The sequence below is a fragment of the Oncorhynchus nerka genome, linkage group LG3, assembly GCF_034236695.1.
Source record: "Oncorhynchus nerka isolate Pitt River linkage group LG3, Oner_Uvic_2.0, whole genome shotgun sequence".
Classification (NCBI taxonomy): Eukaryota; Metazoa; Chordata; class Actinopteri; order Salmoniformes; family Salmonidae; genus Oncorhynchus; species Oncorhynchus nerka.
The window spans coordinates 24,699,852-24,727,841 of record NC_088398.1 but is presented as its reverse complement, the minus strand read 5'-3'; the positions used below and the strand labels follow the sequence as shown (position 1 = coordinate 24,727,841).

The following is a 27,990-nucleotide window of genomic DNA, read 5'->3' as shown; positions in this document are numbered from 1 at the left end:
GTCTTCCCCAGGAAGTCTTTCAGAAAAACTTCAAACAGCCCAAGCTATTGATTTCTCCCTCTTCTCCTCTTTCACCTGGGCACCAGCATACATCTTCTGCCGACTAGAAAGACAGAGAGAGGGAGAGAAAGAGAGAGAGACAGAGAGAGAGAGAGAGAGAGAGAGAGAGAGAGAGAGAGGGAGGGGGGAAGGTAAGGAGAGAGAGAGGTAAAGAGAGTGAGAGAGATGAAAGTAGAAGGGAGAAGCCTAGGCCTCCGCATAACAATGTGGGTGACCTCATCTGATGCTCCGTTCGTTTTGTCTCTACGTTGAGAAGAGACCTGTAACTGTCAGGTCTTGCAGTAGACAGTTATACGTCCGTGTAATAGATTGTGGTGCTAGTAGCAGTGGGGCTGCACACATGCTAATTATTATTTTAGAACAAACCCTTGTGTATTCTGATGCATCATCGATTGAGAAGGGAAAAAGCAACGGTTGATTCAATCACTCAAGAATTATTCAAATATATTTCTATGTTAATTGGATTGTTTGTTCATAAGATGAAAAGTGACACACAAATTAGCATTCTTAGCAGAAATGTGACACTTTGGACAAAAGAAAGTGGATCTTCTTGACTTCTTGACTCAAGGAACAACCCTGGACCAGGCAAAGAACAATTCCAACGCAAGAGGTGAAGCATGATGAAGTCACAGGAAATAAAAAACTTGACATAATAACACAACCACAGCTTTCTATTCCGACTTTCTAAGAATGTTTTAGAAGCATTTTCTAAAAACTCACCTGTGCCACGGCTTTCTCCAGCGGGAGAGGAAAACATCAGACGTCTTTTATGTTTTCTCCACAAGACACTTTGTCCTGGTTTCAAACACTGCCTTGAGACGCCAAAGGAAGGAAACGCTTATTATTATTCCTTCTCATCAACAACCCTAAGCCATTACTGGGGAGACAAGACAACAACCATTTAAGGTCTTTTGATGAAAATGATTTATTACCTTCACCCCTTTGTTGGCGAGAAAGATGCTGTATAGGAGACGATATGATTTAACGGGAGCCTAATGATTTTCCCCAGGTGGGTTAATGAGGAACAGTGGAACTAGGAACTGTTTGAAAGCACAGCCAAATGTAAAACAAAAAAACATTTTGCGCCTTGCTCAAACTCGCTTAAAGAAGAGTTAAGCAAATAAATACTTGAACAGATAAGCAAGTAATTAAGCAAATACATTGGTAAGCCCAGACCCAAGGGGGAGGGATAAAGGAGATAAAGTCGATGTGATCAGTGGGAATTCAGGTGGTGAATCGCTAACTGTCTTTGATGGACACTTCTGAGAGCCAATGGGATTTGGGCTGTCAAAAGTCTCTTTACTCTTGCTAATGTATGTTCGTTACATTAAATGAAGGCTTGATCATGAAGGTGCTGGCACAGTTGACAGAGTAGCTATCTTGAGTTTGCAGTTCAACAAGATGGATGATATAATGGAGATGTATGTGTTATTTTAGACAGTGTTGTGATACCGTCACTCTTGATGAAGCACTCTTGATGAAGGTACGTTGTGGACAAAGTTGCTCTCAACCTGCTTGTCATGGCCTGCTGACAGTTTTGCAGATCCCCATGAGGTGGAGAAACTCAGGCACCCGAGGAGAGGGAGAAAGAGAGGTTTAGACACAGATCATTAGTTGACACATTATTCTTGTGTCAAACTGGGAGGCATCCCAGCTAGCACAATGGATCTGGGCCGATTCCGGCTGAGAGTCGTGGCACTCGGCTGAGAGTCAGGCAAGGCCGACGTCATGTGGCCCGGGTCTGGACCGCCTTCGGCAGTATTACCTATGGCTAGGATACGGGGATTGAGCTCAGGCCGATTGCGGTGTGAGTTATCTGGCCCAAATGTATTACATGGGGCATGGGCCGATTGGGGCTAACGTTACTCTCTGCTTTATATAATTAATTAACATTTCATGATTTATTTTTCCATATATTCTAACTGTTTCTGTGTTAAAAAAGTCCTGTGTAGAATTTTAGTATTTTAATACTTTGTGCAAGGCAATTGATAAGCATTAAAAACTTTGTGGGTGGAGCCTCCTGAGTGGTGCAGCGGTCTAAGATGCCGCACCGTAGTGCAAACTGCGTTGCTACAGATGCTGGTTCGAGACCCATGCCGGCCGAGACTGGGAAACACACGAGTCGACACACAATTGTCCGAGTTAGGGGAGATTTTGGCCTGCCGGGATGTCCTTGTCCCATCGCACTGTAGCGACTCCTGTGGTGGGCCAGGCACTGACACGGTCCACAGGTGTATGGTGTTTCCTCCAACACAAAATGTTTTTTTTTGTGGATGGGGTATAATTTCTATGTATAAAATGTATAATAGTAATATTTAAAATGACCGAATCGGGTAATTTCGTATACATTTATTTGAATTTGCATCAGGCCGCATCTGTGGGGATTCTGGTAAGAATTCCGATAGACGGAAAAGGCCCGATGTACTTGGGCCGATTCTGGGCAGTCATTCATTTTGATTCCGGGATGAGTCTGACACACAATTTTGGGCCGATTCAATCAGTTCCGGCCCCTCGGAAGAGGGGGCCGCGTCTGGGCCAATTCCTCATTGCTAGCTGGAATACTGTGTGAGAAACCTTCTAACTGTTCCCCAAGCCATTTACTATGACTGCTCAAAGCAACGTTACATTTGAAGCCCTACAAGGCGTTTTTTCATCGGGCCTGTTTGAGTGATGGGACAAATACTCCCTTTAGATCATCATTTGTATTTGAGATATTTCACTTTGAAGTCAGAATCATCTTTCCCAGTCCATTCTGACTCAGTAGAGTAAGCTGAAGTAACTCACGGAGCAGTGACACGTTTGTCTCTCATCTCTCATCTCTTCTCAAGCGTCTTTATTGCTTCAAGGTATTTCTGTATTCCCTGACGGAGCTTCGCTCTGTGCTAGGCAGCGCAGCCGACGCTTGAGCTGGAGGTGAGGCAGAGCAACAGATTCTCTTTATTTCTGTCATGTTAGCATGTTAGCGTTGACATTCTCCCCCTCCTCCACCCTCAACGATCTACTAGCCTCAGGCCATCTCACCTTACCCAGGCAGGCAGGTTGTTTTTTTTCCTCCCCTTTGCACATGCGGGCCTATCGTCTCTCGTTCTCTTTCATTCGCATTCTCACTTTGGACAGAGAGAGGAAGCGAACCTGAGTGTTTACCAGAGCACCGTGTTTGTCGCACCTGGTGTTGTGCACCCTGACAGGAGCATAAATTAACGCCCTCGCAGGCACCCAAGGGCCCCATGGTGAGGAGCATCATTATGGGGCGTGAAGCAAGCTGCAACCCTGATTGTCGGAGGCCAAATGTTAGGGAGGAGACGCAACCTGCTTCAGCTGTTAGAGGCTTAGACACCCCCATCACCTCACACACACCCATGCAAACATACACACACACACAGACACAGTCACACACTAACCATTTCCCCTTACTCCTATCACTCCCTTTCCTAAATGTTTCAACTCTTCTCCCCTCCTCACCTCTGCTCAGCTTCCTCCCTAACAAACATACATTAACCAGGAATTCCAACAGAACAAATATTCAGACAGAAATAGATGAGCGAAGACAAAGGAAGAGAGAGGATAAGATGGGGAACAGACACAACAGACACACACAATACCAAACAAACAGGTTCCAATTAATATTTCATTATAATTGAAATATTCATATGTTATTGCCAGAGTGAGACCTTTTATCGGTCCTCAGAGAGGAGCGGGAGGGGGGACAGCGGGCTGATTTGGGCTCCTAAAATGTAACCCTAATGTGATGAACAACGGGACAGAAGACAAAGACTCCCATAAGTGTACAGAAGTAGTGCTCCAATAGTGTGCACCAATAGAGAGTGCAGGTTGACTATTAGGCCTACTTTCATTTGTCTTTACCTGTGGAGAGACTAAATATTTTATCTTCAGCTACATCACAATCTTTTGAGATGCTATTCTCAGAAGCAATTTCAAAAGGGATTGTCACTCTTTGGATGCAAATGACACAGTTGTATGAGCGCAAGTGTAGTAGTGTGTTTTTGTTGGAGTGCGTGCGTGCGTGCGTGCGTGTGTGTGTGTGTGTGCAGATGTAGGATCTTAATCGGGTTACTCTTTTAAAACATTTAAAAAAATATTTCACCTTTATTTAACCAGGTAGGCTAGTTGAGAACAAGTCCTCATTTACAACTGCGACCTGGCCAAGATAAAGCATAGCAGTGTGAACAGACAGCAACACAGAGTTACACATGGAGTAAGCAATTAACAAGTCAATAACACAGTAGAAAAAAAGAAAAAAAAGAGTCTATATACATTGTGTGCAAAAGGCATGAGGAGGTAGACGAATAATTACAATTTTGCCGATTAACACTGGAGTGATAAATGATCAGATGGTCATGTACAGGTAGAGATACTGGTGTGCAAAAGAGCAGAAAATTAAATAAATATAAACAGTAGGGGGATGAGGTAGGTAAAATGGGTGGGCTATTTACCGATAGACTATGTACAGCTGCAGCGATCGGTTAGCTGCTCAGATAGCAGATGTTTGGAGTTGGTGAGGGAGATAAAAGTCTCCAACTTCAGCAATTTTTGCAATTTGTTCCAGTCACAGGCAGCAGAGAACTGGAACGAAAGGAGTCCAAATGAGGCTTTAGGGATGATCAGTGAGATACACCTGCTGGAGCGCGTGCTACGGGTGGGTGTTGCCATCGTGACCAGTGAACTGAGATAAGGCAGAGCTTTACCTAGCATGGACTGTTGCTGAAATGTAGATGAGCTTTGTGAGTTATATAAATTCACTGAAAACCCGCACTAACACAGTTATATTAGCATCAAGTTTGAACTTTTTATGGCTGCAGGGGCAGTATTGAGTAGCTTGGATGAAAGGTGCCCATATCAAACGGCCTGCTCCTCAGTCATAGTTGCCAATATTTGCATATGATTATTAGTATTGGATAGAAAATGTTGGAATGATGTCTGTGAGTATAACAGAACTCATATTGGGAAGCAAAATCCTGAGTTGAAATCAAAACAGGAAGTCAGAAATCTGAGCTTGTATGTATTCACCAGAGTCCCCAATGAAATCCCCTTGAGATATGAATGATGTTGCACTGCCTATGGGTTCCACTAGATGTCAACCATCAATACAAATTATAATGAGGCTTCTATGTTGTTGTGAGAGTGAATGAGAGCAGAATATATCAGATGTCCATCAAGCAGCCATTTTGTGATCGCGCTTTTTCCTCATGGTAGTCACTTGCGTTCCATTGCTCACGATGACAAGAAGGAATACTCCGGTTGGAACTTTATTGAAGCTGTATGTTAAAAACATCCTAATGATTGATTCTGTACTTAGTTTGAAATGTTTCTTTGACCGGTAATATCACTTTTTGAAGTTTTTGTCCGATATAACGCTGACCAGAATTAGCTTTGGATATGTATACCAAACGCGCTAACAAAAGAAGGTATTTGGACATAAATAACGGACATTTTCGAACAAACCAAACATTTATTGTGGACCTGGGATTCCTGGAGTGCTTTCTGATGCAGATCATCAAAGGTAAGGGAATATTTATCATGTAATTTATTGTTTATGTTGACGCCATCTTTGCGGCTGTGGTGTTTTTACTTTTGAGCGCCGTCTCAGATTATTGCATGCGTTTCTTTTTCCTTAAAGTAAAAAAAGAAAATCTGACACAGCGGTTGCATTAAGGAGAGGTATATCTATAATTCCATGTGTATAACTTGTATTATCATCTACATTTATGATGAGTATTTCTGTTGAATGATGTGGCTATGCAAAATCACTTGATGTTTTTGGAACTAGTGAATCTAATGGGCCAATGTAAACTCCGATTTTTTTATATAAATATGAACTTTATCAAACAAAACATGCATGTATTGTGTAAAATGAAGTCCTATGAGTGTCATCTGATGAAGATAATTCAAGGTTAGTGAATAATTTTATCTTTATTTCTGTTTTTTGTGAATGCTATATTTTGCTGGAAAATGGCTGTGCTTATTGTGGTTTGATGGAGACCTATCATAATCATTTGTAGTGCTTTCGCTGAAAAGCCTATTTGAAATCGGACACTTTGGTGGGATTAAACAACGAGAAAAGCATTAAAATGATATAAGACACATGTATGTTTTAGGAATTGTAATTATGAGATTTCTGTGGTTCGATTTTGCCGCCCTCTATTTTCACTGATAGATGTCATATCGATCCCGGTATCGGGATTGCAGCCATAATAGGTTTAAGTGAAATATTTAGCTTTTGTCTGACGCCAAAAAAGACAGGAAATTCAAAAGCTAATTTCACCTATGCACTAAGAAGGCTTTTCAGCATATGCAGCTTTGACACAAGTACAGTAGATTAAGCTTTACTGATCTACTGTACTTCAACAACAAGATGTACTCACATTGGATGGGTAGATTAGGATTCAAACCCTCTTTCAAACAGCCAAATAAATATTCTTAGAGTAATTTTACCCCATTAATGTACTTGGAAATGTAAACATGTTTTTTTTCTTCATTTAAGACATCCTATTCCACCCATTTTTAAAATGTTAAGGTGCAATCTTGGCATCTGGGAATCTGTTCAGTGGTCTTATTATTAATATGTGCCCCTTGGTTCTTAAAGGGGCAATCTGAAGTTTAAACAACAAAGTGGATACCCCGCCACCGTTTTGGTAAAAAGCTGAGGAATGTGCGGTGGAAAAATGTAACCACTCTCAAATGAACCGATAGAGCTATGCATACAAAATGAAAATCTTAACCATATTTAAAGGCTATACAGTGGTTGTTAACAATTACATTATTTACAAACAATGGAGTACAACAAGCATCTTTGGGGGGGTTCTGATGGGGTACGACAATTGGACTAAGCTCGTGAGGCATTTATAATATACTGTAAATCATATTGTTCTAGAATCAATGGGTGTGTGTAAAAAATAAAATAAAATAAAACATAGCAATTGCAGATAAACCCTTTAAGTAATATACCTTGTAAATGTTACAAGCGCACAACGGTCTTACTCTATCATAATCCCAAATATCGGGTTGCATTACTCAATAGTTCATAGCAGGAACACAAAACATGTTCTAAAGCAGTCAACGTCCATTTCCCATCTGAGTAGTCCTATGTATTAGACATGTCGGGTGTAGACATGCAGATATTTCACTTTTCCTGAATCCTACTGAATCCGATAAAGCTCCCGAAGACTGTGATAAAACAAATCACAGATGGCAACAAGTGTTCTGAAGTTCTCTTACATTAAGGAGCCCTGGACTAGAAAGCATTACCAAGTACATTAAAGGGGTTAACCTAATCTAAGAGTATGTGTTAGGCTGTTTGCGGGAAGGTTTGAATCCAAATCAACCCATCCAATGTGAGTATAATTAAGCTACAGTACTCTAGCAGGTGTCAAAGCTGGGTATGCTGAAAAGCCTTGTTAGTGCATAGGCTACATTAGCTTTTGAATTCCTGTCTTTTTTGGCTTCAGACAAAGGCATGGTTTTCATTTTTTCTCCTGGTGTGATAACAGGGACAACAGTGCGATGGTGGCACCCATTATACTGCGATAGAATATACTGATAATTGTGGACAGTGCTATATGTATGTTCTTTACACATTTTAGAGTGAGAAAGACTATCCACAGACGAGCAATGAGCAAAAGAAAGGAGGACTGTTGGTGTGTAATAACCCCCCCCCCCCCCCCTCCCACCTTTCTACTGCGACACAATGCACAGATAAGTGGGTCTAGTTCAATAGATGATAGGAGTTGGCCTTCACACCATTTAGGCTTAAAAATAAAACAAATACATCACATAATTAATTTCAGGAAGCAATGTTTGATAAGTAGTATAAAACATGTAAATAACGCATTAAGCCTTCATTACGGATATACAGAGTTGACAGGCCACGACGTGCTCTGATTTTTGAAGGATTCCACAAAACGAAAACGTGACCTGGGAAGCGATTCATTAGCTTTGCTGCCTTCAAACTCATCAGCTGGTTGGTTATGCTGTCCATCAGGCGAGCTTGTGGGGACACTCGCACTCCACAGTCGTTGGTTGCTTAGCTAGTAGTCTGTTGAGGTGAGCAGATACTCTACAAGCCTGGGCTAGGTTTCAGTTTGGAGACATCACAGCGCAGAACATAGAACAACAAGATCTCCAATTCCTCACGGTAATACTAATTCTGTCCATCTTTTTCTTTTTCTCTTGCAACAAAGATTCGTTATTAGCCTTTAGCATGTGCCGTTTCCCCCGTAATGAGCTGGCTTTCCATTCGTTTTCAATGTACATATCAAAACTAGACGATTGGTTTGAATTACGACGACACCTTTCTCAAATATTGAACCGGATAGACACTGGTCATCATGAATCATTCTCTGTGATATGAGTGTCACTGTTGACAACTGTGGAATTTCTTGAAGGTCATCGTATAGGTTGCGTATGGCAAATGGCTAATTCTTCACCCCCCCCCCCCTTACTTAGAGAAATCCAGCAAACAAATCGCGGTGCCATCTGGTGACGATTTAGGGAATGGAGTTCTCAGCTGACACTCTGGATTATGGAGTATTCAAGGAGAAAAGACTAGAGCAAAACATCTATTTAACATGCATTCTATAATTATAACCTATAATTATAACCTATAACCTATAACCAATCATTAACAGCATTGCGCTTTTCATGAAGTCTAATTTTGCCTAGCTAATGGCCTAACCACCGATCAAGCAACATTATGAACTAAATATTTAAATCTAGTTGCTGCAAGATTGTTTTTTTTTCTGCGACAATACTGGTCAAATTGAGATCCTACATCTGCATGTGTTTACACACACAGTGACAGCGATATGAAGTGGAAGTCCCATGCTGCATCGTTTATTAGCTTTGTAATAAGTGGGGTCATCAAACACAATAAGATTGACACAAGGCTGGCACAGAAAACACACTCTCTCCATATCCCTAACTGAAGATTTGTGACTGTCACACTCTTTTCAACCTCTGCATTACCATCACTTAAGAAATCCTCAGCTGTGTTAGACATGAACATGTAACTTTTGGACCTCAGACAATGTTTTAACTGAAAATCACTGGCGTAATTTATTAGAATTGAGAAATCAGACTGCGAAGAAAAAGTCAAATCATACATCATAACTATAAACCATTGTGTCAGTGTAGGTGACATAAAAGTAAAAAGCCTATATGTAAGAATTGTCTACATACTCTGGTGAGACTACAGTATGTTCCATACACGAAGAAAGCGCATTTGAGCCAGAAATACACTATACAGTAGGTCTAAAGTGTAAAAAAAAAGTGTTAAACGTGACCTGAGGACTATTCCAGTAAAACAAAGGTTTCCTTATTGGTAGCTGTAGCTATCATGTCTAACAATGTGTAGCCTTTTACTCCCCAGGGTGAGCTCACTGTATGAGGTAAACGCTGTAGCTTGCTGTCCGTCTGGAAAATCAATTCCCCCTCTTCCTTTAAGTGGTCAACATTTTCCGTTTCTCGCTGCGAGGCTTGCTGCACGTCGTCCCCTAATTCAATGCGCCAATTAAAGGTAGCGCCATGTTTAATTCTGGCCCTGGGACAGTTGTTTGTGTTGTTACCTCATCCCGGGGAGAGGAAGGGGGAGTGTGGGGAGGGGGGGATGCTCTCTCCTCCGACCACCTTCCACCGGTCCCCCATCCCCATAGTGATCCTTAGCTCTTCCCCACAGTCAAGGACGGGAGTAATTGACGTGCAACTTTCAGAAATGAATTTGGCCACGTGCGCCACTTATGGACGGCCGCCTAGCCACCACTCCGCCGGGATCATTTGTTACTCAGACCTGATTGGCCCTGACAAAACAATACCCTAAAAACTCACCAAAGTAAATTATGGTCCTGGTAAATGGCCAAGGGGAACGGCTGCTGTCTGCCAGAGCTAGCTCTCTCGCTAGGCTTTGGCGCTTGGCCAGACACAAAACAAAGTAATCTGCTTTTGATATTAATAACGGAGATGATATTGATCTGCCGTGAGGCCAGAGCAGACACTCGCTCCTTCTCCTGGGGTGGGCCCCGGGTAGGAGGGTTCCTTGAATCACTCCCGCTCCTGCTCTCTTTCCCCTCTCCTCTTGCTGAAAGCCACTTTTCCTGAGGGGCCATTTCATTTGAGAGTCTTTAATTATGTGAAATGGATTCCATCGGAAGAGGATGAAAAGGCAGAACAGGAGAGAAAGAGAGAGAGAGAGAGAGAGAGAGAGAGAGAGAGAGAGAGAGAGAGAGAGAGAGAGAGAGAGAGAGAGAGAGAGAGAGAGAGAGAGAGAGAGAGAGAGAGAGAGAGAGAGAGAGAGAGAGAGAGAGAGAGAGAGAGAGAGAGAGAGAGAGGAAGGAGAGCAAGAGAGACCGTGTGTAGAGACCTAGAGAGAGTGAGGAGGGAAGGGGCGGTTGCTGTACCTTCCAGCGTCCGCGTCCATGCCTGATTCACCACACTGTCAACGGCCGTGTCCACTCTTTCCGTTTCCTTTTGTTAGGATGGATTTTTCTTCTTCACTCAATAATGCTACGTGCGTTTCCTAACGCTTACGACAGAAAGTGAAGAGAAAGTGAAGAGAAAGAGGGATTAGAAAGGAGAAAGGAGGAAGGACAAAGAGAGAAAGTAAATCAGGGGAAGAGGGCAAAGTAACTGTGGATGGGTGCTACAGAAAAGAGTTAGCTACGGAAACACACTACCATACGGTGTCCATATTAGGATTTAATGTATTCACATTATGTAGCTCTCTCTGTAACATCATTGGATAGAGTTGCAGAAAGGTACTTTAATGGAAAGGAAAAGGGACACGACTATGTTGTACAAAGCGTTATGGATACTGTAGTACATCATGCTACAGCTACAAGCTAAGGAGGTAAACTTCACCAGACCAACATGGGTTTGACTGTAGTTAATGGCATCAGGAGAGAGTGCATGAGAATTCATTGTCTGTCCCTTGCTTTAGGCCGATCTGGTATACCGACTTACACTGTGGCCCAAATTAGGGACTCTGACACTCAACTTTCACAATTGTGGCTGTCCTATTGTCGACACAGTGCAACGAATAGACTACTACTGTACACAAATGCTCAGAATGGAAACAAATGTAAACAAATCAGGAAGTGCAACAGGAAGTGCATTAAAAAATCAGCAGGGCCACACTGACATTCCTTGACTCTGCTGGGGAGGAGGTTAATGGGGCAGAGTAAAAAACATGAATCCACATTTCTCACCAATGCTCTTAGGGTTTCATTTTTAGATGGATTTTTTTCCCTTTGTAGATTTGTTTGCCTTTGTGACAATCAGATATATTGTCCATTTATGGAGCACTACCAAGGAGGGAGAGGTGAGGTAGGAAGAGGAGACAGAGACTGAGAGACTAAGAGAGAGAGATGGAGAGGGGAGGTAGGAAGAGGAGACAGAGACTAAGAGAGAGATAGGGGGAGGTAGGAAGAGGAGACAGAGACTAAGAGAGAGAGATAGAGAGGGGGAGGGAGAGGGGAGGTAGGAAGAGGAGACAGAGACTAATAGAGAGGGGGAGGGAGAGGGGAGGTAGGAAGAGGAGACAGAGACTAAGAGAGAGAGAGAGGGAGAGGGGAGGTAGGAAGAGGAGACAGAGACTAAGAGAGAGAGATGGGGAGAGGGGAGGTAGGAAGAGGAGACAGAGACTAAGAGAGAGAGATAGGGAGAGGGGAGGTAGGAAGAGGAGACAGAGACTAAGAGAGAGATAGGGGGAGGGAGAGGGGAGGTAGGAAGAGGAGACAGAGACTGAGAGAGAGAACAAGAGAAAGGGTGAGGGAGAGAGCAAGCAAAGTAGACTGTGTGTGTGTGTGTGTTAGAGAGAGAGAGAGAGAGAGAGAGAGTGTGTGTGTGTGCGTATTTGTGTTTCACTTGCTGCCAAGCCCTCTCAAGGTGCTCAGGCATAATTTACAGCCCTGGTGGCTGGGTTCCAGGAGGCAGCTAGGAACCAGTCTCTCCTGTCCTTCTGTTGTCCTGGGGACAAGGGGTGAGCCCTGACAAACCAGGGCCAGCATTTGCATGTAAAGAGACGATTTCTCCCCCCCCCCGTCCTTCCATCGCTCTCCTCCATTGCAACAAATGATTCATGAACTTGACATAGCTGTCGGGTTAAGAGCCATTGGTCGCCAGCCAGCTTCTGCTTCTCGTGTCACTGTGGTGTTTGATTAAAGCAACTGCACGTGCACTCATACACACACATGCTGGCATGAACACACACACACATGCGCATGCAGACACACACACAGCACGGAAGGATGAGCACACACACACACACACACACACACATACAAGTACACAAACAGTTTCTCCCCCAAATAGATCATTAATGATACATTACTTCAAATCAACAGGCAATTGAAAGTGTGATAAATATTTAATTGAAAATGGATGATTGCTTGGCACCAGGAGTTAAACTCCAAATAGGTGCAAATAATTGCCCATTCCTGTGATGTCTGGCATAGAACTGATACTGTGTTCCAACCTGTTAACCACCTTGCACTGCACACACAAGCACAGAAACACACACACACACACACACACACACAAACATGTACACACACCCCCACTGACTCATCAAGAAACTCATACACACCTTCATTAATTGTTTAGTTTGTTTTGCTATTGTTGGTTATATTAGATAAGCAAAAGCCTGTAAAAATGAATACATTAATGAGGATGAGACCACATACATGGTAATGTGCTGGATAAATATTAGAACAGTATTATAGCATTTGGTAATAATGGTTTTGCTTGTACATAAATGGACAGTGGGTTTTCACTGTGGTATGGCCATGTTTTCTAAGAGACAAAGTCGGACAAGTCTTGGTTTTCTTTGGGTCCAGTTTTTAATATAGGCCCTCAAGCATTGGGTGTCAGGTAGCCTAGTGGTTAGAGTTGGGCCAGTAAGCGAAAGGTTGCTGGATCGAATCCCAGAGCTGACAAGGTAAAAATCTTTAATTCTCCCCCTGAACGAGGCAGTTCTGTTCCCTGCTAGGCTGTCACTGTAAATAAGAATTTGTTCTTAACTGACTTGCCTAGATAAATGAATAAACATGTATGAGGCCTAAAGCAAATAGTACTACTCAGTCACCTTGCTTGTTTGCGGGACATCCCTGTGCTTTGGCATCTTGTTGCTGTAGAGCGAGAGAGATCAAAAGAGTTTGGGTGTGTGTGTGTGTTTTGTGAGCGAGTAAGCCTTGGCAACCATTCCATGTTTACAAAACGGGCCAGCACTTTGCCAGGTCTCAGACTTTCTCTCCTTGCCAATGGCCCCCTACCACATCATCCCTCACCAGACCCCCCCAACTCCTCCTATCCCCAACCCAACCCTCGCCCTCACCACAAACACCTCCCCTGGCTGCACTCACACACACACGTAATCCCCGAGAACAAAAGAGTTAGGGGGTGGTTCAAGGGAGGAAGGGGAGGGGGGGTTGGAGTGCACAGTCTGTGTGGGTAGCATGTGTAATGAACTAAGATGTGTGAACTTTGATGAGTGTGTGTGTGTACGTGTGTGTAAGCCTGTGAAATATCGTCTGTCTTTCCTCCCGTCTCCTTGCCTTTCTCTCCATCTTCACCCCTCTCGCCCTCACTCTCTCTCATACACACACACACACACACACACACACACATCCAAAGACCTTACTATTCATGCATGGGATTTTTATTAGGCGAAAATGCAAAATAAGAGAAAATCAAGGGGGGATTTTTCGACATAACGCCCCCCTTTCCCACTATTAAATATTGAGCTAGAAATGAGCTGGAAGGTGTGGGTAAATGTTAAATAATGGAGAGGCTAGGATCCGTCTGGGTCAGAGCTGGTGGGGAACAGATCTCCCTCTCTCTCTGATACATTATTACATTTGGATGCACTTCCCTCCACCCTGCATCTCCGCTGGAGAGGAGCGTGAAGGCTATAGGGGCTAGAAGGAGGGGCGTACCCCATCTTCTCCACGGGAATGGCGAGTGGTGGAGGCTGGGTGGGTGGGATGAGGGATGGGAAGGGTACCATGCTAGGAGGTTTGGGTATATGTGCTCAAAGTAGCAGGCCTCCCCGTAGGACAGCCATATGCACCCCCCTTCCCTGCCTCCCCTGTACCCCCTCCTTCCTCTATCACAGTACCCACAGACCCATTTGTACTAATGACTCTTCGGTGCTTAATGCACTTTGGAGGACAGCGCAGAAGATATAAATTTTGGGGCGAGGCGAGACGGGGGACTTTCCAATACGGTGTGTTGTGTCCGCCCGCTTTAGCAGGTCCATTTTTCAACCAGGCCCACTCAGGCCAGTGTGACGCGATTCATCACAAGTAAGTAGGTAGAGAGCTGCTTGTCTCTGGCTCTCTGAAGAGTAGAGTGCCTGGTGTAAGTAAACTGGGGAAGTGGCCATTGGAAGAAGAGTTATACAGGGCAGAGAAGTAAAGGAAACAAGGTTGTGATGAAGGAACTGTGGGAGATGCTCACTCAAACCCCCTGACACATGCACCAGGGGCGCTGTAACTGGGAAATAATGATCTGTGCGTGTGTGCGCGTGCGTGTGTGTTTGCTCTAACACATGAATGGGCTCCAAACATTTTCTTCTTTTCAATATTTGCGTGTGATGAGTGAGAATGTGTGTCTAGTGGGTGTTGCATAGGAGCGTGTACGTACAACATTTTTGACTGAGTGTGTGTGGCATGTGCATGCTTGTAACAGATATGGAGTGTGAGTTAGGTGACAGAGTCTATAAACATGCCCCTGTTTAAGTGTCTTTGTGCACATATGTGGATAGGGACATCAAGATGGCGGTTAGAGGAGGAACGTACCTCCTTTGAACACAGTGGCGTCTGTTGTAGAGGGGCCCCGCGAGGCCCTGTGAGGCCCCAAGAGTTGGGGCCCTGTGCTCCTCTCTCGCCTTGAGGGAATGATAGAGGATGTTACAGAACAGGCTGTGGTGGCATTTGAGGACACACACACGGAACAATGACACACACACATACACACCACAACAAATATTTAAATAAGTAATCAAAATAAGAAAGTGTTTGATGTCACCTTGTGCTGCCTGGGGCCAACACCACACAGGGTAGTGCTATCAACCCCCCATCCCCGGAGAGGGTGCTATGATGGGGGTGGAGGATCAAGAGTAGAGGGGTGGTAGTGGTTCTCCCAGAGGCTCTTGGACTAACCCTGTTTTGGGGTTGTGGGGTGTAAACAGAGCTGGAATGCGGTGGAGGAGGAGCAGTCGTGTCCCAAAGTATCTGGGAAAAACACCAGGAGACGTGCGTGCGTGCGCGCGCGCGCGCGCGTGTGTGTGTGTGTGTGTGTGTGTGTGTGTGTGTGTGTGTGTGTGTATGTGTGCGAGTGAGTGAATGTGTGTTTAATCCAATAAAATGGTATTTGTCACGTGCTGAATACAAGTGTGGACTTTACCCATAAAATGCTTACATATGAGCACTTCCCCAACAATGCAGTTAAAAAGTATGAAAATTCAAAATAGATCCAAATAAAATAGTAAAAGAATAAAATAACACAATTACAAGGATATATACAGTACCAGTCAAAAGTTTGGACACACCTACTCATTCAAGGATTTTTCTTTATTTTTAGTATTTTCTACTTTGCAGAATAATAGTGAAGACATCAAAACTATGTTAATTGAAATGCATTCCAGGTGACTACCTCATGAAGCTGGTCGAGATAATGCCAAGAGTGTGCAAAGCTGTCATCAAGGCAAAGGGTGGCTACTTTGAAGAATCTCTAATATAAAATATATTTTGATGTGTTTAACACTTTTTTGGTTACTACATGATTCCATGTGTGTTATTTCCTCATTTTGATGTCTTCACTATTATTCTGCAATGGTGAAAATACAAAAAATAAGGAAAAACCCTGGAATGAGTAGATGTGTCCCAACTTTTGACTGTTACTGTGTATATATATATATATATATATATATATATATATATATATATATATACTGTATGCAACAAGAGGAAAAAAACTCTAGAGATGTGTACATAATTATAATCTCCTGATTCAAGCAGGACATACCAGTGACTCGCACAATAGGGTAGTGGTCGGATGACGCAGATGCTAAGCTACAGGACTGTTTTGCTAGCACAGACTGGAAAATGTTCTGGGATTCATCCAATGGCATTGAGGAGTATACCACATCAGTCAGCGGCTCCATCTAAAAGTCCATCGACAACGTCGTCCCCACAGTGACCGTACATACATACTCCAAGCAGAAGCCATGGATTACAGGCAACATCCACACAGAGCTAAAGGCTAGAGCCGCCACTTTCAAGGAGCGGGATACTAGCGGGCTCTTATAAGAAATTGATGATACATCAAACAGGCAAAGTGTCAATACAGGACTAAGATTAAATCCTTCTTCACTGGCTCTGATGCTCGTTGGAGGTGGCAGGGCTTGCAAAGTATTATGGATTACAAACGGAAACCCAGCAGCGAGCTGCCCAGTGACACGAGCCTACCAGATGAGCTACTTCTATGCTCGCTTCGAGGCAAAAAAACACTTAATCATGCATGAGAGCACCAGCTCTTCCGGACGACTGTGTGATCACGCTCTCCATAGCCGATGTGAGTAAGACCTTTAAACAGGTCAACATTCTCAAGGCCGCAGGGCCAGATGGATTACCAGGATGAGAATTCAGAGCATGCGCTGACCAACTGGCAAGTGTCTTCACTGACGTTTTCAACCTCTCCCTGACTGAGTCTAATACCTACATGTGTCAAGCAGACCATCATAGTCCTTGTGCCCAAGAATGTCAAGGTAGCTTGCCAAAATGACAACCGCCACGTAGCACCCACGTCAAAAACCATGAAGTTGAAAGGCTGGTCTTGGCTCAAGTCAACATCATCATCCCAGAAACCCTATACCCATTTCAATTTGCACACCGCCCCAACAGATCCACAGATGACACAATCACTATTGCACTTCACACTGCCCTTTCCCACATGGACAAAAGGAACACCTACGTGAGAATACTGTTTGTTGACTACAGCTCAGCGTTCAACACCATAGTGCCCTCAAAGCTCATCACTAAGCTAAGGACCCTGGGACTAAACATCGCCCTCTGCAACTGGATCCTGGACTTCCTGACCGGCCGCCCCCATGTAGTAAAGCTAGGCAACACTACATATGTCACGCTGGTTTCTTTGGTTTATGACATTTGCAATGATTATTTTTTGTGAAAATATTGTTTAACTTTTTTTAAACTCTGCATTGTTGGTTAAGGGGTTGTAAAGTAAGCATGTGACATGTAACGATTTGATTTGATTTGAAATGACTTGATTTGAAGTGAAAAGAACAGTCTTTACAGAAATGTTTTCCCCAGAACATGCAATAACGCAATAAATTAATACTGAAAAAAATGTGGCAAAGAAATGTACTTTTTTACCCGAGTACGAAGTGTTATGGGGTATTGTGAAGGGTTATAGTCTGTCATTTAACATTGCTCTTAGTCTGGTCTTATGTTTTCTTCCACAAGGCACTTGTGAAATAGGAAGCCCTGCTCATAAAACTTACAAGTACCTGTTATCTCTTTTAGTCTCCTTTAGATCATATTGTTTGAAAATGAATGCATTACCCTAGAAAATGTAGGCAATAATATTAATCTTAATTGTGCCATAGAGAACCAGAGACCGTTGGAGACGATATGTGTGTAGGGATGAAGAATAATCATGTTAGTTCTGAACAATTATAGAATGATGCTCATTGTCTTTGGCCTTATCAATCAACCTCTCCATCCGTCTTCCTCTTTTCTCTCATCGCCCTCTTTGGAAAGGGCCCAGTGCACTGCTTGACACTTCACCCTCTGTACAGATCAGAGGCTGTCCTGAGGCACTGACAACCAGGCGTGCCACATGTTGCGGTGTGTGTGCATTTCTGTATCAACGGCACAAAAACTGCCCTTGCTAAAAAAAACATGAAAAGGAAAAAAAAAGAAAACAAGACAGATGACAGACAGGGACAAGTGAAGCCGGGGACTGCTGACACGGCGCATTGCCAGGACGTCGCCACGACTCCCTGTCTCGTCTGGCTTTGTCAAGCGATGTGGCTTCAGCACAGAAAGAAAAATCAGATCAGCATCGTGGGTCGATAAGCACCTGCATCATAATATGCTGATCCCTGTCATATATAAACATGATGGGAGCCCTCTCTCTCCTCGCCCCTCTAGGGATGGTGATGTATGGCTGAGACTACTGGGACTGTGTATGTGTGTTTCTATGAGGGGAACACCCTTAGTTATATCCCCATTATCTGATATAAGACACTGCCAAAATAAGATAAACACATATTGTATCTAATCTCTTGCACATCAGATCAGTGGACATAGGCCTACAATATTTCTAGATGCAGGGAGCGTGTATGTTTTCAGTCATATATACGGAATCCATATTAGGAACATCGTCAGTCCTCTTCCCGCATGACAATGTTCCTAAACAGATTCCTTATTAAATTGAGGTTGGCAACCAACTTTAACTTCTTCGAGATAGGGGGCGCTCTTTTAATTTTTGGATAAAAAACGTTCCCGTTTTAATCAAGATATTTTGTCACGAAAAGATGCTCGACTATGCATGTAATTGACAGCTTTGGAAAGAAAAAACTCTGACGTTTCCAAAACTGCAAAGATACTATCTGTGAGTGCCCCACCATGGTGCTGCCACCACCATGCTTCACCGTTGGGATGGTGCCAGGTTTCCTCCAGGCGTGATGCTTGGCATTCAGGCCTCCCTGACCAAGACCCATCTCCCCCGATTGCTCAGTTTGGCCGCACAGCCAGCGCTAGGAAGAGTCTTGGTGGTTCCAAATTCTTCAATTTAAGAATGATGGAGGCCACTTTGTTCTTGGGGACCTTCAATACTGAGACATTTTTTGGTACCCTTCATCAGATCTGTGGCTTGACACAATCCTGCCTCGGAGCTCTAGACAATTCCATCAACCTCATGGCTTGGTTTTTGATCTGACATGCACTGTCAACTGTGGGACCTTAAATAGACAGGTGTGGGCCTTTCCAAATCATGTCCAATCAAATGAATTAACCACAGGTGGACACCAATCAAATTGTCGAAACATCTCAAGGATGATCAATGGAAACAGAATACACCTGAGCTCAATTTCGAGTGTCATAGCAAAGGGTCTGAACACTTATGTAAATAAGGTATTTCTGTTTAAAAATGTTAAATGTGCAAGAAATTCTAAAAACCTGTTTTCGCTTTGTCATTATGGGCTATTTTGTGTAGATTGACGAGGAAACATTTGTATTTAATCAATTTTAGTATAAGGCTGTAACGTTACAAAATGTGGAAAAAGTCAAGGGGTATGACTACTTTCCAAATGCACTGTATGAATGTATAAACAAGCATTTTTGTACCTTTACCGTCCCTATGCTGGTTTATGTACTTTGTGATCTCGCTCATTCGTCGTTCAGTATTGCTAATAACAAGCATGGGCCTGTTTCTGCTTGGCCTCCGTAATAACGATGGCTGGCGCTGTGGCGATCACCGTGGTCAGGGGATGTTTACACCTCTCCCTGAATGGCCGACCTCCACAGCAGCACGCCTCTCGGCCAATGAGAGTGCAGCGCCCACTAACATGTGCAAATGCGGGTCAGCGAGTGAGGGAATATTTATTGTGTTATTACCCACACTCACTCTCCCTCCCCTGCAAGGTGAAACCAAACTTTGCATACAACCTTGCAAACCTCTGCCTCCTCTACCTCCGCAACAGAACATCTCTCCACCCTGCATCTCTCATCGGAGGCATAGGAGTATACAGTATTTATTTACAATACTCCTCTGGTACGTTTATTAGTAATAAGTGGACAGATACTGTGTGTGTGTGTGTGTGTGTGTGTGTGTGGTGCACTAGTGGCTAAGGGAAGGGATGAGCAGCACATGTTTAAACAAGAGAATTAGGCTAAAGAGAGGGTCAGAATTTGCATGGCTCAGCCAGCCTAAGACTAGCTGCGGAGACTCAGCCGTGGCCGGTTAAATCACAAACAAACACAGACACAGACACAGACAGAGACAAATGGGTTGGAGTCTAGGGGATGGTGTCTGGCTGGTGTGGTGCTGATCTGTTTTGGGTAAGAAATGGAGTGTGTGTGTGTGTGTGTGTGTGTGTGTGTGTGTGTGTGTGTGTGTGTGTGTACGCGCCTGCGTGCACATGCATGTATGTGTGCCATGCGTCTATTTGATGGGGCCAAGCACACAAGCAGGGAGCCGCCCAAGGGGTGATTGAAGTTGGTGACATTTTAAGGCTATTGAAAACAAAAGCTAATAGGCGTTGCAGCGTGCGGGAATTGTGTCTGGTTCATGTTTAACAAAACAAGGTCAAAGGGGTTGTCAGGCTGTGAATTCCATAAATAACTTGATAATGGGATTTTAAAACAAGCCGTCCACCAGCCCTAGCCTCGCCACCTCTCCCTTCCCCTCCTTTCGGAAAAGGGGGGAATATTAGAATGCAAATGGATTCACACCGCATCCTCATAAACAACGGTGTTCATTTAACCCCCGACCCCTACATTTAACTGCCCATCAAGTAATTTGTGCAGTGCAGGACACGTGGAAGTGGGTCCAGGGAAGAGCCAGAGGAGGGGTGTGTGTGCTTGTTTGTGAGTTTATATGTGTGTGTATGCTCCACTGTCTATGTCTGTGTGTGCATGTGTGTGTGTGTGTGTGTGTGTGTGTCTGCGTATGCATCTGTCTGTATTTGTCCTTTCTTGTGTGTGTGGGTTCAGAGTTTACCATTTGCAATGCTCAATTAATCTTGTCAGCATGCATTTACGAGTGAATTGAACACCTTTTAAAATGCACAGTCTGGCTTTGTCACTCTCTCCTTTTCCATCCATTACGGAGACAGAGGCTGTATCCCAAATGTCACCCTATTCCCTATGTTGTGCACTACTTTTGACCAGGACCCATAACGCTCTGGTCAAAAGTGGTGCACTATAAAGTTAATAGGGTTTCATTCGGGATAAATCCACAGTCTCTGAGAGGATCTCAGCACAACAGAGCTGATTAAAACATATTACAGCCTCCTTAGCATACCATGCTCTAAAGGATAAAAGTTTATATTCCTTTATCCAGCCTTTACAATGTGTTTGGCTGATTACTGTGCTTGTCCTCTGTGCAGGGTTGCTTTCATTCGGTACCAAACGGAAGACGACGGAATGAAACAGGGAGGGACTACCTGGACTTATCCAATGCTCATTTTCATTTTTTAAATGTTTTCTGTTGTTAGTCTAGCGGAACCCCTCGACAACATTCTGCTGAAAAGGCAGCGAGCAAAATTCAAAAATGTTTTTTTTTTTAAAATATGTAACTTTCACACATTAACAAGTCCAATACAGCAAATGAAAGATACACTTCTTGTTAATCTACCCATCGTGTCTGATTTCAAAAATGCTTTACAGCGAAAGCACAACATATGATTAAGTTAGATCACCGCCAAGTCAAAAAAACACAGGCATTTTTCCAGCCAAAGATAGGAGTCATAAAAAGCAGAAGTATAGATAAAATGAATCACTAACCCTTAATCTTCATCAGATGACACTCATAGGACATCATGTTACACAGTACATGTATGTTTTGTAAGATAATGTGCATATTTATATCCCAAAATCTCAGTTTATATTGACGGAGTAATATTTTGATTCCAAAACATCCGGTGATTTTGCAGAAATACTCATAATAAACATTGATAAAAGAAACAATTGTTATTCACAGAATTAAAGATAGATTCTCCTTAATGCAACCGCTGTGTCAGATTTCAAAAAAACGCTCAGGGCCCAATCCAGCCAGAGAAAAAAGCGCTCAGAGCCCAATCCAGCCAGAGAAATATCCGCCATTTTGGAGTCAACAGAAGTTAGAAATAACACTATAAATGTTCACTTACCTTTGATGATCTTCATCAGAAGGCACTCTCAGGAATCAAAGTTCGACAATAAATGACTGATTTGTTCCATAAAGTCCATCATTTATGTCCAAATAGCCACTTGTTGTTAGCGTGTTCAGCACAGTAATCCATCTTCATGAGGCGCAAGCACTTCATCCAGACAAAAACTCGAAAAGTTCCATTACAGGTCGTAGAAACAAGTCAAACGATGTATGGAATCAATCTTTAGGATGTTTTTAACATAGAACATCAATAATGTTCCAACCGGAGAATTCCTATGTCTGAAGAAAAGCCATGGAATGAGAGCTAACTCTGTCGGGAGCGCGCGTCACGAGCCTGAGACACTCGGCCAGACCACTGACTCAAACAGGTCTCATGAGCCCCTCCTTTATAGTAGAATCCTCATTCAAGTTTCTAAAGACGGTTGACATCTAGTGGAAGCCATAGGAAGTGCAACTTGACTCCATAGACACTGTGTATTCGGTAGGCCAAGCTTTGAAAAACTACAAACCTCAGATTTCCCACTTCCTGGTTGGATTTTTCTCAGGTTTTTGCCTGCCATATGAGTTCTGTTATACTCACAGACATCATTCAAACAGTTTTAGAAAACGTCAGTGTTTTCTATCCAATACTAATAATAATATGCATATATTAGCATAGGACAGAATAGGAGGCAGTTCACTCTGGGCACGCTATTCATCCAAAAGTGAAAATGCTGCCCCTATCCCAAAAGAGTTAATGAATATGACCCTGGTCTCAATCAGAGATTGTCTCATAAATACTTGGTCACTCTTTCCATTGGTAACATGAGGGGACATCTGTCAGTGCCAGCTCGCTCTTTCACGCCTATGTCACACGCACACACACACACACACACACACACACACACACACACACACACACACACACACACACACACACAAAGCTAGTCTTCAGCCTGTGGGCTTATTACCCATCTGACCTTATTGTCCCACTGTTAGAGCTGTAGGGGGAACAGAGAGAAAGAGCAAAAAATAACTTAAGCAAGAAACGCAAGATGAGACATTAGAGGCATGTAAAGAAAGAGGGGGGAGAGAAACTAGACAAAATAAAGGTAGAGAAATCTAGGGGTAGATACACTGAGAAAGAAAGAGAGAGGGGGGGGGTTAGTTTGAAAGGTACTAAGAGAGAACAAAGGAGACTGGGAATGGAGAGGGAGGAACAGAGTACTGCGAGAGGGAGAGAAAGTAAGAGAGAGAGAGATTTCCCACAGATCACATAGACCCACAAAGAATTTGAAAACAAATCAAACATTGATAAACTCCCATATATGTTGGGAGAAATACAACAACGTGCCATCACAACAGAAATACTTGCCATGAGAAAAGGGCAACCAGTGGAACACAAAAAAACATTGTAAACACCACCAATATTTATCTGTTTATTTATCTTCCCCCACTATTCACACTACAACTATTTGCACATTGCTAAAAAAAACACTGTACATAGCTGATAATATAACACTTGAAATGTCTTTATCTTTCTGAAACATTTTTGAGTGCAATGAATACTGTTAATTTCTAACAGTTTTTTGTTGATGTTGTTAAATTTGTTTCTTCTCACTTTTGATTATTGTATATTTAACTTGCTTTGCCAATAAAGCACCTTTGAATTGAATTGAGAGAGCGAGAGTGAAAATTACAGAAGGAAGGCGAGAGAGTCAGTCAGAGAGAGAGGCAGTCTCTGACAGTAGCAACAGGGGCCCGTTTGAGTGCAGTGCGGCGGCTGCAGGCCCCCTTCTCTTAATCCCGGATGTTTGTCGCCGCTAATTACGACGGACAAGCCTCTTTATCGAACCTACTCCTGCCGCCGCCATTAGGATGCATGAGCCGCTGCTGTTGTTTTAAACGCTCTCATTAAACACACAAATCAGCGCTGTTGACAGAGTGCTTTTGAATTAAGCGTCTCGCCCTCCTCGCTAGCGCCGCGACAACGCTAGCAGGGCCCAGGACAAGGAGCAATTTATAACGCCATTAGCCACACTCGCCGAGGTTACAGGCATCAAAATTGTTCCCGTCTAATTATTCCTAATGGATACAGGGAGGGGAGCGGCGCTCAGGACAGCTTTTTCATTAGCCCTCAATCAAGAGGGTCGGGGGAGAGAGGGGTGGGCCAAATGTACTGTGCCGAAGTGTGTGGAGTGAGCGGGCGAACAGAAAATCAAAAATAATCTTGTTTGCTTTTTTCACAATGCAGCATACAGTGGATGCATTGGAGAGTGAGATTAGGGAAGAGGAGGGAGAGAGAGCGAGAGAGAGAGAACACACTCTTGACAGTAGGATAATTCATACACAGTGTTTTCACCACATATCAAGCATTTCATTGCATGTTGCTTTTAGTGTGATCAGTACTAATGCCAGAATGAACTTACTTCTACCATTTAATAGACTTCTTAGACACAGCTAATCAATGGTGAAATGAAGGTTTGGGGAAAATGTTACTTTCTTTATATGAATTCTGATCATCGTTAGATTCAATGAAAATGTCTAATGTTGGGCAAAAATGCCTTCTCGAACATGTAAACTTTCATGCGCCTTAATAACAAACGTGTATGCCATCTGTAAATACGAATAAAATGGTTAAATTACGAGACTAGTTGGTTAAGCCAGAGAAAAAGCCAGCAACCTTCCTGTTACCCATGATTGGCTGAGATCATGAGTGGGCTGGACATGCCGAGAGATGAGCTTTGACTGGTCTGCCTTAAAGCACGCTACTGTCTATTTGAGCTGGTCGGTTTGAATGCTGCTTTCTTTTAAAAGGCATCACGTAGTAAAACTGCACAAAAGACTCAGCTATGCAAGTATCCATTTCAAGACAACTGTTTCAGAGCGCTCTCATCTGAGTGTGCCAGAGCTCAGAATAATTGAGGAATTTGCAAAAGCTCAACACCGGTTGAATATGGCCGGTGTCAGTAAACATCTGCAAAAAAATAATTAAATTGTTACAGTCACCAACGCTCTGGTTAACATGAAAACAGCCTAACCAGCTCTGCTAGGGCGAGTGAAATGGTCGGCGTTTGGGTGGTGGTTAAAGCTTAAGATGATTCCTATGGCATTGCACGCGGTCGGTGTGAACCAGAGTGACTTGACAACTGGCCAAGCAAGCTTTTCCAACAAAACAGAAACGACACAGGACGTCTTATTTAATGAAAGGGGTTTCAGTCTGCCGTGATGCGTTCATCCATGTATACAGGTAAGAGTCAAGTTTAGCTAGCTATGACAATCGGTTAGAATTGCTAGTACTCTGTTGTGAAGGACAGTATTGGGACAGGGTCAACATCCCACAGCTGGTTGGACTGGAGGATGCTAGTACTCTGTTGTGAAGGACAGTATTGGGACAGGGTCAACATCCCACAGCTGGTTGGACTGGAGGATGGTACGGTGCTGGGGGAAAGCTATGGCTGGCAACAACACCTGACTCTGTACTTCAGGCCACTGCCACAGTTCAAGCAGTACCAGCATGTCAGGTGAATATCATTTGCATTGCATTGTATGAGGTTATTGTTCTTTTCTAAAATTGGGAGGTGAATTGATGTTGTGTAAGGTTGCAACATCTCAATTGTTTTTGTTATTTCCTGTTTTACAGCTTCGATGCTCTGGAACCTGTTCTTGTTGTCACCAAGGATCGTTCAGACTCAATCGGGACCAGGTTTCAGCTGCTGCGCAACGCTGACATCCTTCCTCCCATAGATGGTCTACCTGTACAAGTAGCACCTGGACTGGACACAGCTAGACAAACACATGTTTTTGAGAAGATCATGGAGTTTTGCGACGAAAAGGCTATGGACATCACATGCCCTGCACCAAAGTCAAGGACAGGACAGAAACAGACTCCCCGAATATAGATTCCCTTGTTCATGTGTGGTTTGGAAGGACCAGTCATCAGCACTATTTGCAGTGCCTCTATTCACATGACTCTCTCCTAACACACACGCCATACGTTGCTGCTACTATTTATTATTTATCCTGCTGCTCAGCTACTTTACCCCTGATTGTATGCATATAACTACCTCATCTATCACTGATATCGTTATTCATATTGTTTGTGTACATACTGTATATTATTTTATTTATATTGACTCTATCTATTTATGATATTGTTACTATGCAAGTAAACATTTGGCTGTACCGCTTACACCTTCTGTAGAGACCCATCCACTCGTGGCTGGGGATTATAGCATTTCTTTCACATGACCCATCAATTTAGACAAGTGTGTCTGGGTAAGCGTCATCTAATATTTGTAAAATATTTTCATCTGGACACTCTGTTTACCTGGAATTTTTCCTTATTGGCTACTACTTTTACCACTTTCAGTCTGAATCTTTACTACACTACTCACTGTTTAGCACATGGGTGGTTTAAGAGATGGGTGGGGCTGGTTTAAGAGGGTGTGAACAATGCTGAATGGGTGTAGACAAAGGAAAGCTCTCCGGTAGGTACCAAAACATTCAAAGGCCATTTTCTCAAAAGTGAGATTACAACTTTTAAAGCATAATTACTTTCCTATTGTTCCTCAAATGCAGTGTATGATATACCATTTTGTAGCTCCGAGTCTCTACTTTCATATCATGTAAAAAACACAATTTCAAATTTTGCTACAACTGTTTTGAGCCGGTTGTTAACATATGCAAAACCCGACTGCACATTAGCAAAAAATGTACTCCACTGTCAAACACAGCAACCCCTGCCAAACAGAGCCTTTGACTGGTAGATCCTACAGCCTCCCAGGGCCAATCCCTTTCATGCTCTCTGTATATCCACCTCTACATCCACATCCACCCGCTATTACGTCTCCCCTAAGTCCTCGATCATACCATATCTGTCATCTCACAATGGGTAGGCAGAGAAGAAAGACAGAGAAGAGAGAAAAGCCAAATTGTGACTGTTAACCATATTTTACAAGCCATTAAACAGGAGAACATTACAGGCATAGTGGAGAGCCCTTAACGAGGTCTGACATATGTGAGGAAGGCAGTTAGCACCTAACATTAAGACGTGCCAGCCCACTGATCAGAGGGGACATTGTCCATGGGGGAGGTATCAGTGTTAATTAGGGGATAATCACCCCCCCATCTCCTCCCCTCCTCCGCCTTGCCCCCCCGCCTCCAGCAGATATGTTGGAGATCATAGCTCATTTGAGTGTAATTTGCTCCGTTAGCTCGGTTATGGCAGGGACTGGTACTCACACTCATACTGGTACTCTGCTGGGAGGAGAGTTACAAGAGTTAGCTAACTAAGCAGCACACCAGTGGAGACTTAAGAGTGGAGGAGGGAGTCAGTAACTTATGAATCGTTGCCGGGTTGGCTCCAGAGCCCATTCAATAGCCTACCGCTCATCTGCAGTACATAGTCTCTTATCTAGATATTGTAAAACACTTTGGGCAGAATCTACATCAAATGGATGAAAAAAAGGCTAATTCATATTCTAGAGGAGTACGATACAATTTGGTTGACTCATATGTAACTACTAAATCATCAATATGTTTTTCATGCTAGATTGGACACAATAGTTAAGACAAAATGAGTTCCAGTACAATGTTTGATGTATTGTCACAGATATGACCAAAACATTTAGTTACTTCTTTATTTTGCCACTCAACCCAAACTTGAAGAAACCGTATGTAAGTTAGGCAGAGCTCCCGATGCTCTTGTTTAAACCTGGGGTGGCGTAGGATCAGCAACACTTATATCTCTACCGCCTCACATATTTCCAGGTTCAATTCCACCTGAGGTGTTACCCAGATTATAACGATATCTTCAAACAAGCATGACTAAAAATGTGTCTGTCTTTCCGATAAATGTGTTACCACGTGGACAACACGGAAGGATAGGATCCATGAATGTGTGACTGTCCTAATATGGACACCATACCCTCTTCCTTCCCTTCCACGTTGTCCATATTCGGACAGTCACACATTCATGGAAGTTGTGTCAGAGTCACTTAGAGTTTGGAGTTGATGTGGACGTGTGACTGTCTTAATGTG

The 27,990-nt window shown here is 43.3% G+C and overlaps 1 protein-coding gene across 1 annotated transcript in view; it reads left to right on the top strand.

Annotated features, from left to right (window-relative positions):
- LOC135563002 (zinc finger CCCH domain-containing protein 13-like) overlaps window positions 1-27,990 on the top strand; it is a gene marked incomplete at its 3' end in the record, with an annotated part of 36,146 nt that overhangs the window by 5,525 nt on the left and 2,631 nt on the right. Inside the window, exons 4-6 of the mRNA XM_065005589.1 lie at window positions 3,249-3,290; window positions 4,628-4,739; window positions 10,224-10,420. Coding sequence (XP_064861661.1) covers window positions 3,249-3,290; window positions 4,628-4,739; window positions 10,224-10,420 — 351 coding nt within the window. The remainder of the gene's footprint in view (window positions 1-3,248; window positions 3,291-4,627; window positions 4,740-10,223; window positions 10,421-27,990) is intronic.